At 52.4% G+C, this 12,724-nt stretch overlaps 2 protein-coding genes across 5 annotated transcripts in view; one reads left to right on the plus strand and one right to left on the minus strand.

Moving 5' to 3' along the window:
* Positions 1-832, plus strand: part of ST3GAL4 (ST3 beta-galactoside alpha-2,3-sialyltransferase 4) — a 38,453-nt gene extending 37,621 nt beyond the window's left edge. For all 3 annotated transcript variants that reach the window (XM_047754088.1, XM_047754085.1, XM_047754086.1), the window contains exon 12: positions 180-832. In XM_047754088.1, the coding sequence (XP_047610044.1) occupies positions 180-266 (87 nt within the window). In that variant the 3' untranslated portion in view covers positions 267-832. The remainder of the gene's footprint in view (positions 1-179) is intronic.
* A 9,443-nt stretch (positions 833-10,275) lies between these two features.
* KIRREL3 (kirre like nephrin family adhesion molecule 3) overlaps positions 10,276-12,724 on the minus strand; it is a 575,068-nt gene continuing 572,619 nt past the window's right edge. For both annotated transcript variants that reach the window (XM_047754084.1, XM_047754083.1), the window contains 2 exons: positions 12,143-12,229; positions 10,276-11,523 (listed from right to left, as the gene is read on the minus strand). In XM_047754084.1, the coding sequence (XP_047610040.1) occupies positions 11,080-11,523; positions 12,143-12,229 (531 nt within the window). In that variant the 3' untranslated portion in view covers positions 10,276-11,079. The remainder of the gene's footprint in view (positions 11,524-12,142; positions 12,230-12,724) is intronic.

The following is a 12,724-nucleotide window of genomic DNA, read 5'->3' on the forward strand; positions in this document are numbered from 1 at the left end:
GGCTCACAGCGAGGTCACACTGGAATGGAGGCATCTGAACTTCCTGGCCAGCATCCTCTGTATTCCGTCTACCTTCTGAGAGCCGGCACAGGGAACGGAGCTCCCAGGGTTTGGGGTCATGGGCAGCCCAGGGAGCTCCGAGGAAATTCCTCAGTTTGCTTCCTTGGCTGTCTCCACAGTGGTCAGGCCACAATGTCTCCCAAGAGGCCCTGGCCATCAAGCGGATGCTGGAAATCGGAGCGGTCAAGAACCTCACATACTTCTGACTTGGACAGGAGCTGAACCCATCCGTCTGCTCACCCTGCTGAGCAGCCCCCATCCATGGCTGTGGGGGTGCCTGGGGCCGGCATGACCCACTTGGACTCACCCTTCCCTGTGTGGGGAGGAGGCCAGGTCGGCGATGAGGCCGTGGCTCTGGCTGCTCTGGTGGAGGCCAGAGTCAGTCAGGGTGGAGGCCCTGGGGCTGCAGGAGCCTGGCCAAGGCACAGGGCTAGTTGCCGTGGCCCCCTCTCTCTGCCAGCACCAGGAGATTATTTAATGGGGCTATTTAATTAAGGGGTAGGAAAGTGCTGTGGGCTGGTCCCATGGCATTCAGAAAAGGGGGCATATTACAGTGTTCTGCCCACTTTTTATAAAAACAGAAGTGATGGACCCATCACGGGGCCTAGAGCAGGCATCCCCAGGAGGAGGGGTGTCTGGAGTGGGTGGTCACCTCCTGAGAGGGGCTGCTCTGTCCCAGCAGGCATGGGAAGAGCACTGGCACAGGGGTTCCATGGAGGAGGGGACCTAAAAGACATTACGTTTATCATTAAACTATTTTTCTTAAAAAGAAGCAGTTATAATGATACCCTGTGTCCTTTCAGATTGAAGAAGACATGGACAGAAAGTGAGACTCAGCCGTGGGCCCCTCGCTGGGCAGTGGACAGGCTTGTTAAATACTCAGGGGGACCCAGAGTGGGCCGGGGTTATTCAGAAAATAATTACTAACAGAGTAGAGTGCTAGGTTGGTGCCAGGTCATGCACTGTCACCCTAGTGGAGCTGGCAAGCAAGCGGTCCCGTCTGTGGAACACCTAGCCTGACATCTGCATCCTGGTTTACTTCTCAGAGGAAGAGAGGGGCAGAAGGGGGCCAGGTGGGAGTGCCAGAACCCTCTTCCACCTCCCTTCCTCTCCCTCGCCAGCCTTGTTTCCAAAATCTCATGCTTGGAGGTGTGTGTTTGAGGACATGGGTGTAGACAGGCAAAGCCAAATTTCCCTTCTCAGATTAAGTGGGAGTCATAAAATGGAGTTAACAGAAAGTCCTGCCAGTGGCCCAGGCAGCCAGATTTGGGATGGGCAGGGCACGGGCAGCATCTGAAGGACTGGCAAGACTTCCTCCCCCTGCCCCCCTCCCCCAGGTCTCTAAAAGTGTGATAACCCCATTGTTTGCCGGGTTTCCACCCCACTTTGTTCCCCCTCTTCCCAGGCCCTGCTTAGCCGCCAACTGGGCTTCCCGCCACTCTCACAGCTGTTCCTTTACATCTGGAGCCAGGAAGGAGAGCTGGACTTCCCCCAGAGGGAAAGGACTCACAGCTGTGTTCTTGGCTTTCTCAGAAAGAGTTGAGCTTTGAGGTTTTGAATAGTTAGGCTGGGACAGGACGGATAAAGCGGGGCAGAGGTTTGGGAAGAACAGAGGAAGAGGGCACCCTTCTCAACAAGGTGTCGGAGCGGCCTTGACAACACCCATCCTCACTCCATAGAATGGTCCTGAGGCTCATCGCGGCAAACTGCCTGCACTGTCAGAAGTCTGGCAGAACCACTTGGCTAGCTGCTCTTTCCAGGGGGGAAGGCCTGGGTGGGGGTAGGTGGATTCTGAAAGCAAATAGGGCTGCAGCCCCAAGACTCTTCCATCCACACAGGCAAGCTTCGTGTCCCAAGCTTTGTCCTGGTGACCTGGTTGACTCTGATGGGTATGTTGAGTGTGTCAGGGGATCTCAGCTCTGCTGATTCTTGGTGCTTCTCCAGCTGCTTCTCGTGAGGATATGCAAGGGAGTGTCCATTTCCCCCATCCAGGCCATTGAAAGTGGCTGTCAGCACATATGATCCAGCTGTCCTGGACTGGGGCCACCGCCTGTTACTGGATGTGCCTAAACTTGCGCCAGAATCCAAACTCATACCCACCCCCCCATCCCCAAACTCCACACACACTCGTAGACCTGGGAGCATTTTACATTCATGCCACACTCAGGCAGCCCTTCACAATTACAGGAGTGTGTATGGGGAGGGGGTGTCTACCCCCAAACTGGCCATTGTTCCCTGGGGGTGGGTTCACCTTTCTCCGGGTACTCTGACCCCTAGGCAGATGGAAGGCAGTATGCTCAAGATCAGAGCAGGCAGTGGAACTTGGATGTGAGTTGCTGGATGGGGCTCTTTGGTGTTCTGAGAAAGGGACTTTCATTCTTCAGTTAGCCTGACCAATGCGAATGAACCGCCTGCCAGCCAGCCTTTCTGGTCCTGATTAAGCCATGCCCCAGAAAGGAGGCAGAGGAGGAAGCAGGGCACAGCAGGGAAAGCACTTAAGTTCAAATCCACAAACTGGGTCCTACTCTGGGCTCTGCCACTTAATTCTGTAGGGCCTTGGGCTTATCACTTCTCCATGTCTCGGCTCCAACTCCTACATTCCTTGAAACAAGAGGGCGGGTCCGGCCAATGAGGACCACCTACCCCGGAATTATCAGGGCGTGATTTAAGAATGGAGAATCTTGGGTTTTACCCAAGCCGCTGGGGATTAGGCCCAGGAATCTGGCATTTTAACAAGCTCCCGCAACCACTGCTCTAGTCGTCTAGACTACAGGATGATCTCACGGGCCTCCACTAACTCAACCGTCTGCGTGCAAAGCCCATCCTAATCCCTGATGCCCTTGAGCCGCGTTAATTAGGCGCACGCGCAGTTTTCTCCCGCGGGCGGAGGTGGCGGGGGGAGGGGGGGCGCAGCAGAGGCTGGGGCGCGCATGCGTCCTCCGTGCGGGCGCGGATCTGGCCGCGGAGGAGCTGCGCTTTTCCCGCAGTCAGCCGGAAGGCCTCTCGAGGTGCTGAGAGGCTGGCGCCTCCTTGGCAACTGGTTCCCGTCCTGGCAACAGCCATAGAGTTCGCGCCAGTCTCCCCGGTTTGCTGCGTGCCTGTTTTCTCAGCCGATGTCTCCCTGGGCTCTTCAGAACTCAGGCTGGCTTGGTTCACGTGACCTACGTTGACTTCCCTGCAGGGGCGGGAGTGAAACTGCCAAGGGCTGCGATGGAGCAAAGGAGATCTGCTGCATCCAGTCTAGGCTCTGAAGTCCCATCTCTCCTTTGCAGAGACCCAGAGAAGGGAAGGGGCTCCCAGCTCGACCGCATAGCTGGGTAAGACAGCGTTTAGGTCGTTATCTAGACCATTGAAATGATCTATATTCATTCGAAGTGGTGTGCCTTAATTTGGAACACTTCCGGTGTTTGTTCACACTTTTTCGAGGACGTGAGTACAGCCAATTGCCTTCCCCCCTGAGACTGGCCAGCCTACGAAAAGCTTGTACTTGGAAGAGTTCTGTCAGTGAGGCAGTAAGGTTTAAGCTCTTGCACAAGCGTGCTCTGTCATATGATCTGTAAAATAGTGATTACGTCGGTCTGTCTCACAATGAGGTTTTAAGGATCTAGTGGGAATATGTCTGGAGAAAGTGTGTAGCCTGTAAAGTATGATCTAAATATTGGATTGGAAAGATGCCTGGCATGATGGAAAATACCGAAAGCGTATGGAACAGGTGAGGCACATCTGGAGAGCCAGACTTATGCCCAGGTACAGCTAGTTTCAGAAAAGTCTTGGTCTTCAAGTCACTCACAAGCTAAGTAGGGTAAGACATTGGTGAGGGGGCTCAAATGCAGGCTTTGCAGAATCCAGTAACGAACTGAGTTCAAAGGGTTCTCTGGCAGTGGTTTTCAAGTTGAGGTTAGATGTCCTTAGGGGATTTTGGACAATGAGGTTTCTTGGTGGCATTATCCATTTCCTTGCCATGAAACATACCAGGGTAGGTTCCTAAACTAAGATACATCCTCAGAATTGGTAATCTCTCTCCTAACCCATCTGACCATTTTGATATCTTTTTTTTTCTTTTTTTTTTTTGCATTTTAGGTCCACACCCACGGCATATGGAGGTTCCCAGGCGTTGAATCAGGGCTACAGCTGCCGGCCTATACCACAGCCACAGCAGTGCCAGATCCAAGCCACATCTTTGACCTATACCACAGCTCAGGGCAATGCCGGGTTCTTAACCCACTGAGCAGAGCCAGGGATCAAACCTGAAACCTCATGGTTCCTAGTCGGACTCATTTCTGCTGCACCACGATGGGAACTCCCCATTTTGATATCTTAATTAGAGCTTCAGAAAATTGTTTGTCAACAAGGACTCACTATAGAGCACAGGGAACTATCCATTTTGTGATAACCTATAAGGGATGAGAATCTGAAAAAGAATATGTATAACTGAATCACATTGCCCTATACACACAGCATGGTAAATTAACTATACTTCAACTAGAAAAACCCAAACAAACCTATTTATCAGTTTTGAGCATTTCCATGGTTTTACATCAGACTTGTTTCCAGGAAATCTTTCCAACTTCAAATTTGTTTAAGGAGGATCTGTGTATGTATACATCAGTAGTTATTAACCCGTTTTCCTGTCCAGTTCTTTCTCAACAAGCTTACCTCTCTCATTAAAGTTCGTGGGAATCCTGCACCTGAGAAATGTGGCGGGGAGATGAACCTTGGGTCTGGTTAGATGTCAAACTTGGGGAAGCCCCTGTGTATTGGAGGGTTCCACCTCTTCAAGTACAGGGATTGCAGGGAGCTGCAAACAGGTTGGGGAGACCATGGTCTCCTCTAGGAGGGTTAACACAGAGGATTGGCCAAAGTTTTCAGGGGCAACTGAATTTAGGGAGCCAGATTTCAGGTTCCCAGGGAAGACTGACAATGTAAAGGACTGCACCCCTCAAGGAAGGCACTGCTTCCTTTCAATCTTGCAAGGCTGGGAGGGAAATTGCCCCAGGGGATCGAAGTTGAACTGAGCTGTTCCAGAACCGCCTAAACACTATTTAGTTTTTGAAAACACTATTTACAAACGTCACCAACTTTAACACTTAAGGAGTGTCTTCACTTGCTTAAAAATGCATTTCTCTCCTGAAGAAAAATATCACAAGAGGACAAGTTATAGTCTGGTAGGGAGCCTCTCTCCAGTTTTGGCCTTTTTCGCTGTAGATCTGTGTTCCCCTTGTAACCCTGCATGGCAAGAGAGCTAGAGAAGCTTTTTTTTTTTTGTCTTTTATCTTTTTAGGGCCACACCCACGGCCTGTGGAGGTTCCCTGGCTAGGGGTCTAATTGGAGCTGTGGCGACCGGCCTATGCCACAGCCACAGCAACAGTAACGCCAGATCCAAGCTGCATCTACAACCTACCCCACAGCTCATGGCAACGCCAGATCCTTAACCCACTGAGCGAGGCCAGGGATTGAACCCACAACCCCATGGTTCCTAGTCGGATTTGTTTCCACTGTGCCACAGTGGGAACTCCTAGAGAAGCTTTTAAACAAAAGTCAGATTGGAAATTGTTATCTGAAACTCTGCTGTAGAAGTCCTGAATCTTTATTGGTATCACTTTATCTCTAATGCCTTCTTCATTCAAATATTTCTCCCGGGAGCAACACCTACTAGTGTCATGAATTTGTTTTTTAGTCCTTGGGAAGCCGGGCCCTAGCCTTTCAATTTCTTCATAAAGGTGGTGTAAAGATGGTATCTTTCTCTTTTTTTTGGCTGTGCCCCGTGGCGTATGGAAGTTTTGGAGCCAGGGATTGAACCTGAACCACAGCCGTAACCAGAGCCACAGCAATGACAATGCCGTATCCTTAACCTGCTGAGCCCCGAGGGAACTCCATGAAGGTGCTATCTTGAACTTAGTCCGCTTGAACTTGTCTTTGCCTAACCGAGGGTGACCCACAGGGGAACGTATCTCTATATTCAGCACCTATCCTGAGTAGCACTTTTTCTCTTGCATAACGGCAAGTAGATTTCAGAGACGGTCCATTGAATAAGACCCCAGCTCTTCCACCGAAGCCCTGTTTCCTGAGACTACTTTCCTGTCTTTGAACGTTAATGCTTGGAGATTCACCACAAAGAAGAGAGCTCTAAAGGAGCACGGTGAGAGTGCTCTCATAGCATTCCAAGACATTTCAAGGGCCATCAGGTGAGGAACAGCAGAAGATGCCTTTGTGTGACTGGGGCTCCCTAATCAAAAGGGAGGCCTTGGGCTCAGGGATTGAGGCTGTCCCAGCCCTGTGGGTGGGCCCGGCGGACTGTCCTACAGAGGAGCTCTGGGAACCTGGAATGGCAGGCAGATACGGGCACCAGGGATGTGAATGGCACGTGTTCACAAAAGGCTTTTTAAAGATGAGGGCTGTGATAGAAGTGAAAACTTCAAGGCCTGTGGCATGAAACCTTGCAGAGTGTGTCCAAGACTTTGTCGATAAGGAGGAGGGGGAGACAGACCCAGGAAGGACAGCAGTTAGAGAAAGTGTGGATGGCCTCCTCCCCGCTACCCCCGGACAGCACACATGTATTCAGCCAGGAAGACACATCCTTGTTTTTAGAAAGAAGGATAGCTTGGGGTTTTCTCATTTCTCCCAGTTTATGACCTAGTTAGGAAGATGGAAACAGAGGGGGTTGGGGAAAAGATGAGTGGAGACTTGCTGGGCATGAGAAGTAATTGTCAGAGCGAGGGAGGGTTTTATCAGTGACTCTTAGAGGCTGCTTGTATTTTGGATGCTGAAGCTACGAATGGCTGGTATGTGGTTACATCTCCTAAAAACTATTTCCACACAAGGCTTCTAAGGGGCTTTTAAAATTATGATTATTATTTTTTAATGGCCGCACCCACGGCATATGGAAGTTCCCAGGCCAGGGACTGAATCTGAGCCACAGCTGTGACCTACAACAGCAATGCTGGATCTTTAACCCGCTGCGCCAAGCCAGGGATTGAACCGCAGCAGTCAGATTCTTAACCCACTGCACCACAGCAGGAACTCCTAAAAGACTTTTTTAAAGGGGAAATAAACAGGCACCCCAAGTGGCATTTTAAATAAAAATTGATATGCAAATTAAGATAGTTTTTATTTAAATATTTATACTTTTATTTTAATAAAGAGTTTATTTTATAGGGAAACTTCCTAGAGAGGAAACTAATTACAGGGCTCCCCCTTGTCTTTTTTTTCTGGTGCCATCAGAAACCGCGATGGATTCCTGGGGAGGGCTGATGGAGCTGGTGGAGTGTGTATCTTGCCATTTCAATTCTGATCCCATAATAGCAAACACCATGCGTCATGTGTGACCCTCCCCATGTAGGAAGTGAGAAATGGAATCCCCATTGACTCTTTTTCTCTTGTCTGAGAAATCTTCCAAGGGCTGAATTACGTTTGCTCGGGTTTTTTATTTTTAGGGCTGCACCCGTGGCATATGGAGATTCCCAGGCTAGGGGTCAAATGGGAGCAATAGCTTTCAGCCTACGCTACAGCCACAGCAACATCAGGTCCAAGCCATGTCTTCGACCTACACCATAGTTCATGGCAACGCCAGATCCTTAACCCACTGAGCAAAGCCAGGGATCAAACCCACAACCTCATGGTTCCTGGTCAGATTCGTTTCTGCTGCACCACAACGGGAGCTCCACGTTTGCTGTTACTTCTCCTGTTCCTCTCCACTCTGGTAACTCAAAGGCAGCTTCAAGACCTATTCCTTCAGAGCACTTGTCTTAATAGTGTCCATCAGAGATGGGTTTGTTGTGGTGCTCTAGGGCTTGGTGTGAGACCATTTCCTATCCCATGAACGCTGAAGACATAGTGGAAATAATCCTGGCCTTTCCAGCCTGATAGCGAGCCTGAGAGTTAGAAACTGGGCTCCCATCCAATCTTTCAGAGCCAATGACAAATTGTAAAGCTATCAGAAAACTGGATCCTGGCCTTGGGATGGGTGGGGTGATTCACAGACAAGCTTTGCCAGGGAGTTGTGGTCGTTCCAGGTCATTTGGGGACTGGAGGGGGAGGATGCCAGGCCTGCCCTCCTACTGCAGTTGTGGTCTGTTCTTGCTCAGCCTGTCCCCATGAGCTAGCTCATGGCCTTTCACGTTGGCCATTTTCATCGCATTCTAGGATGAAAGCGGCCTTGGGTTTGCAGTGGAGGAAGGAAACATTTCAGAGGAAAGCATGTGTGTTTAAGTCTTTGTGCTTATTGTCTGTTAGCTCTGTGACCTTGGTCTTGTGGCTTCTTTCCGCCTCACTCCCCTGTCTGTAAAATGCTGATACTTTGTAGAATTGTGAGAATTAAATACGATTACCATTGTGAAGGACTCATTTCAGTTAATTTGAAATCGCCTACAGGGTGATTCAGGGCTCCCACTGACTTAATTAAAAAACAACAACAAAAACCCCACTTCCCTTTACCATTTTTTTTTTTTTTGCTTTTTTCTTTGTAGGGCCATACCCGCGGCATATGGAGGTTCCCAGGCTAGGGGTCGAACCGGAGCTGAGCTGTAGCCGCTGGCCTATGCCACAGCCACAGCAATGTTAGATCCAAGCCACACCTGTGACCTACACCACAGCTCACGGCAATGCCGGATCCTTAACTTAGCGAGGCCAGGGATTGAACCCCAAACCTCATGGTTCCTAGCCGGATTCGTTTCCACTGTGCCATGATGGGAACTCCTTTACCAGCTTTTTTGCACCCTCCCCCTCATGGTGGGCACTGTGAAGCCCCATCTGCCACGATGGCCACATTCCCACCCTGGGAGGGTCAGGCTCCAGAGGGGGAAGAGGGTTCTATTCTCTGGGAGATCCAGTTTCTTCCCTGTTCTCTTGGTTCTTCTGTGCCATTAACCTTGGGTTTCAAGAAAGAGTAGGCACCTCCAGCCTATTATGGGAGATGTAGTTGGGGGGTTGTTCATGTGGCAAGGGGTTAAGGTAGGCTGTAGTGAGGATTAGGTTTAGATTCTCCACCACCTCCAAGTGGGGAAGGCCGGGAGAGACGAATGGGGAAATCTTCTTAGGTCATCCTTCTCCTTCTAGCACACCAAGGCATTTTGCATCACATCTTCGATCCTTATTCCTTGTTAGCAAAGGCAAAGCATATATAGGAAGGAAGAAGGCTTGATTAACCTAGAGCACACAGGGGCATCTGTGCTGGGCCAGAAATGGTACCAGGAGCAGGATGTGGAACTGGGATGTACACTTATATTTCTTATTCTTTTCCACTCCCTTGGGCTTGGGGCTGCAAAGGAAGATATCTAGATAACTGGCGGTGGGGGGATGTTGAGGCAATAGGAAATAAGGCAGAAGCAGAAAAATCCTCTGGGTAGAAGTGCTAGGAAGGTTATGTATAGCATCTGTGGCTTGGGGCCATCCAAGGAATCTATGTGTGGAAAGAAGCATAGGCTTTTGTGATGAAGGTTCCCATGATGCGTAAGGACTGCTGGGGAAGGTTGGAGGAGAGGGGCTAAAGCTTAGGAGGACCTTCCTTTGGGGACAGTGGGACTTTTCCAGAGTTCCATTTGAATCTTGCTTGCTGGGCCAGCACTCTACCTTGGCCCTGTCTGCCATCACCACATCAAGCTTCCCACACCAAGGCCATTCTTAAGATATTATTTGAGTTTCAGTGTTTTGGGGTGCTTGGTGGCACAGGCTCTTTGAAGAGCGCATCCCCCCCTGAACCCCTAACAGGGGAAGCTTCCCTTGCAGAATATTGCTGAGAGAAAGACTTAGAAGGACCCCTCCAATGCAGCCTGAGCCCTTGCCCTCTGAGCTATATGTGGCGTGAGTCAGGTGCCTGGCGGGGCACGCCTGCAAGGAGGGGAGTCTGCCTGTAGGTCCTGTGGCCACCACAAGCAGAGCTATCCACTGTCTGAGAAAACTGAATGGAAGCACTGCAAGGAACCCTGGGGGAGAGGGGTGCCCAAAGCATACTCTGAGTGTTTGGGGTCTTCCCGTGGCCCCTGCAGGAACAAAAGGACAGAAGGGACATTTAATCTTGGATGGCAGGTGCAGATATGCTTTCTCTCTGGCCCCTGGGGACTGACTGAAGACAGGGCCGGTGGTTTCTTGTGTGAATCTAGGCTCGGCTGAGAAGGCGGGTCTCATCACCTTAAAGACCTGCCCTCTAGTCGCCTCCACCCCCACATCTCCCCGGACAGTCTTTGCAACAGCTCTTTCAAGAACCCTGACCAGAGAAGCTCTCACACTCCTTATATTGTCTCCGAATGTGCTGAGGGGAGGCGGGGAGTACACGAAGGGGGCTGGGTGGGGAAGCTCTGAGCTGCACAGGGTGGAGAAGGGTCCCCGAGTGTCACACTCCCCCTCCTTCCCTCCCTCTCCCTCCCAGACACCAGTCTCTGATTGGTCCAGTCCCACGTCAGAGTTGAGAGGCCTCCAGTCCAAGGACAGAATTGCAAGAGTATGGACACAAAACACCAAACGAATTGGGGATGGGCTCTGGGCCGGTGTGGTGGCAGGGCCGTTTCTGGCTTCTCAGCCTGTGGGTCCGGGCTGTGAGCAGCAGGGGGCGCTGGGGGCTCTGGGGCAGCTCAGTGCCAGGGAAGCGCTTGACCCCCGCTCCCCGGGGCTGTACAGGAGCACAGGCACAGGGGTGGGGCTTATGGGTAGCAAGGGGTAAGCTCATTGGGAGCCCGGCGCACGGAGGGCAGTTTCATTACAGCAGAGTTAGAGCCACTCTAGTGCCCGCGGGAGTTGCAAGCGGAGGAAGGGCCTCCAGGAAAGGGCCGGGGCCGGAGCGTCCCGCGCGGAGCCTTCTGCGCTCAGCAGCAGCTTCTGACCACGGCCCCGCTCTCACGCCCCGGACACGCTGCAGCTGGGCCCATATTTGTGCCGATCGATCGCGGCTGCGGAGGAGGGTGGTGGCAGAGGCCCTCGGGGCTGTCCTGGAGGCGGCTGGTTCTGGGGTCCTCCGCTAAGTCTCTGCAGAGCCAGCCAGCGCCCTTGGCCCCTTCCCGACCCTCCCTCGCCCAAGGTCTGGGATCCTCAGACGTGAGTCTGCATCCGTCGCTGCAGGGGCCGGCTGGGGTCGGAGTTCTGGGACGAGGACTGGGAATGGTGGGAGGAGGAGGCCGAGGCCTTGCTCGCCTTGTCGAACTGCACGTAGCCGTCCTGCTTGCCGCTGCTGCTGACGCTGCTGTCACACTGCGTGTCCAGGAAGGAGCTGCTGTCGCTGAGCGAGCCCCTCTGGAACTCCCGCTCGCAGAGCTCGATGGAGGAGCTGCCCATGCCCAGCACGAACCTCTGCCCGTAGTCGTAGAGGCGGCCCTGGCCGCTCAGCGTGCTGTAGATGTTGGTGAAGGACATGCCCGTGGGCACCCGCTGCTTGCCCGCTGGGCGCAGGTCTGGCTGGCAGCTGGACAGCGAGATGGTGGGGGTCGAGTGGTGCTCCTTGAAGGTGTTGACGCTGTAGTAGCCATTGGTGGGGTCCTGGGGGGCCAGAGGAAGAACAGGTCACATCCCTGGGCAGGAGCCCCCCCTGAAGGCGGTGGGGGGGGGGTTGGCTCTCCAGGCTGAGCCAGTCCCACCCTACATGGGGAGGGCCAAGGACAAACAAGAGGAAGGGGACAGCCAGGGAGGGGAGGCGGGGGATAAAGGAGGATTAGCCAGGCGCCAGGGGGTGGGGGTAGGGACCCAAAGCAGAGGTGGCTGGTAGCCATTCCAGTGGCAGCAGAAAGGGGAGGCGCTGAAGGGAATGGGGGGGGGGGAAGTGTCTTGACTCTTGTTATGTCAGGGCGGCTCAAGGCTCTGTGAGAACCAGGCTTTCATTGTTTTCTGTTTTAGTTTAGAGCATTGACATTTCATTAAAGATGTTCCTGGTGAGGAGGCTGTGGGAGGCAGGAGACCTGTGAGACCTCAGCCTAACTCTCTGGCCTCCTTGGTTTATGGGGGACTGTCCCACCTTAGTGAGAGGACAAGCACCTGTCCCCACAGTCACCTCTGGCCTTTCTCTTCTACTTGTTGTTGTTGTTTGCCTGGATCTGGAGCTTGGGTTGTCAGAGCTGAAGACCAGACTCCAGGCTGTGTGGTAACCAGTGGCTCTTCTTACCTTCAGGTTCTGAAACTCCTTTTCCTCTTCTTTGAGCACCTCCAGCTGCTTCAGGACTGAATCTTGTTGGAATTCGCCCCGGTCCATCTACAACCCAAAAATGGCTGCTCAGTGGGTGGGAGGTGGGCTAACTATCCATCCCCCTCTCCAAGGAAAAGCTGGAGAAATGAACTCAACAGAGGCTTGCCGTCTTTGCCTCCTCTCCCCCCACGTTGCACTGCCAGGAGGAGAGTCCAGATCTCACGGTTGTTCTTGAGCCCCTACCCCACCCCCTCCTGAGAGATGGTGACAGAGGGGTGGGTGTGTGTGGGCAGGTCTCTAAGACCCACTTTCTTCTGTTGGGCTAGCGTTATCACCTCCAGAGATTTCCTTTTGATTCAATTCAATTCACCAAGCATGTACTGATTTTCAGGCCAGGCCTTGCGCTCAGGGCCAGGCAAACAGAGATCCAGATACACTAAGAATCAGCTGTGTCCCTCAGGGAGGTGGACCTGTAGATAAATAACTACAGAACCTCTGGGGAGGGATTAGTGCCCCACAGGTAGCCTTATCCCTGGTGGTGGCCTTCCTGAAGGCCTGGGG

The sequence above is a fragment of the Phacochoerus africanus genome, chromosome 11 (genome assembly GCF_016906955.1).
Source record: "Phacochoerus africanus isolate WHEZ1 chromosome 11, ROS_Pafr_v1, whole genome shotgun sequence".
Lineage (NCBI taxonomy): Eukaryota > Metazoa > Chordata > Mammalia > Artiodactyla > Suidae > Phacochoerus > Phacochoerus africanus.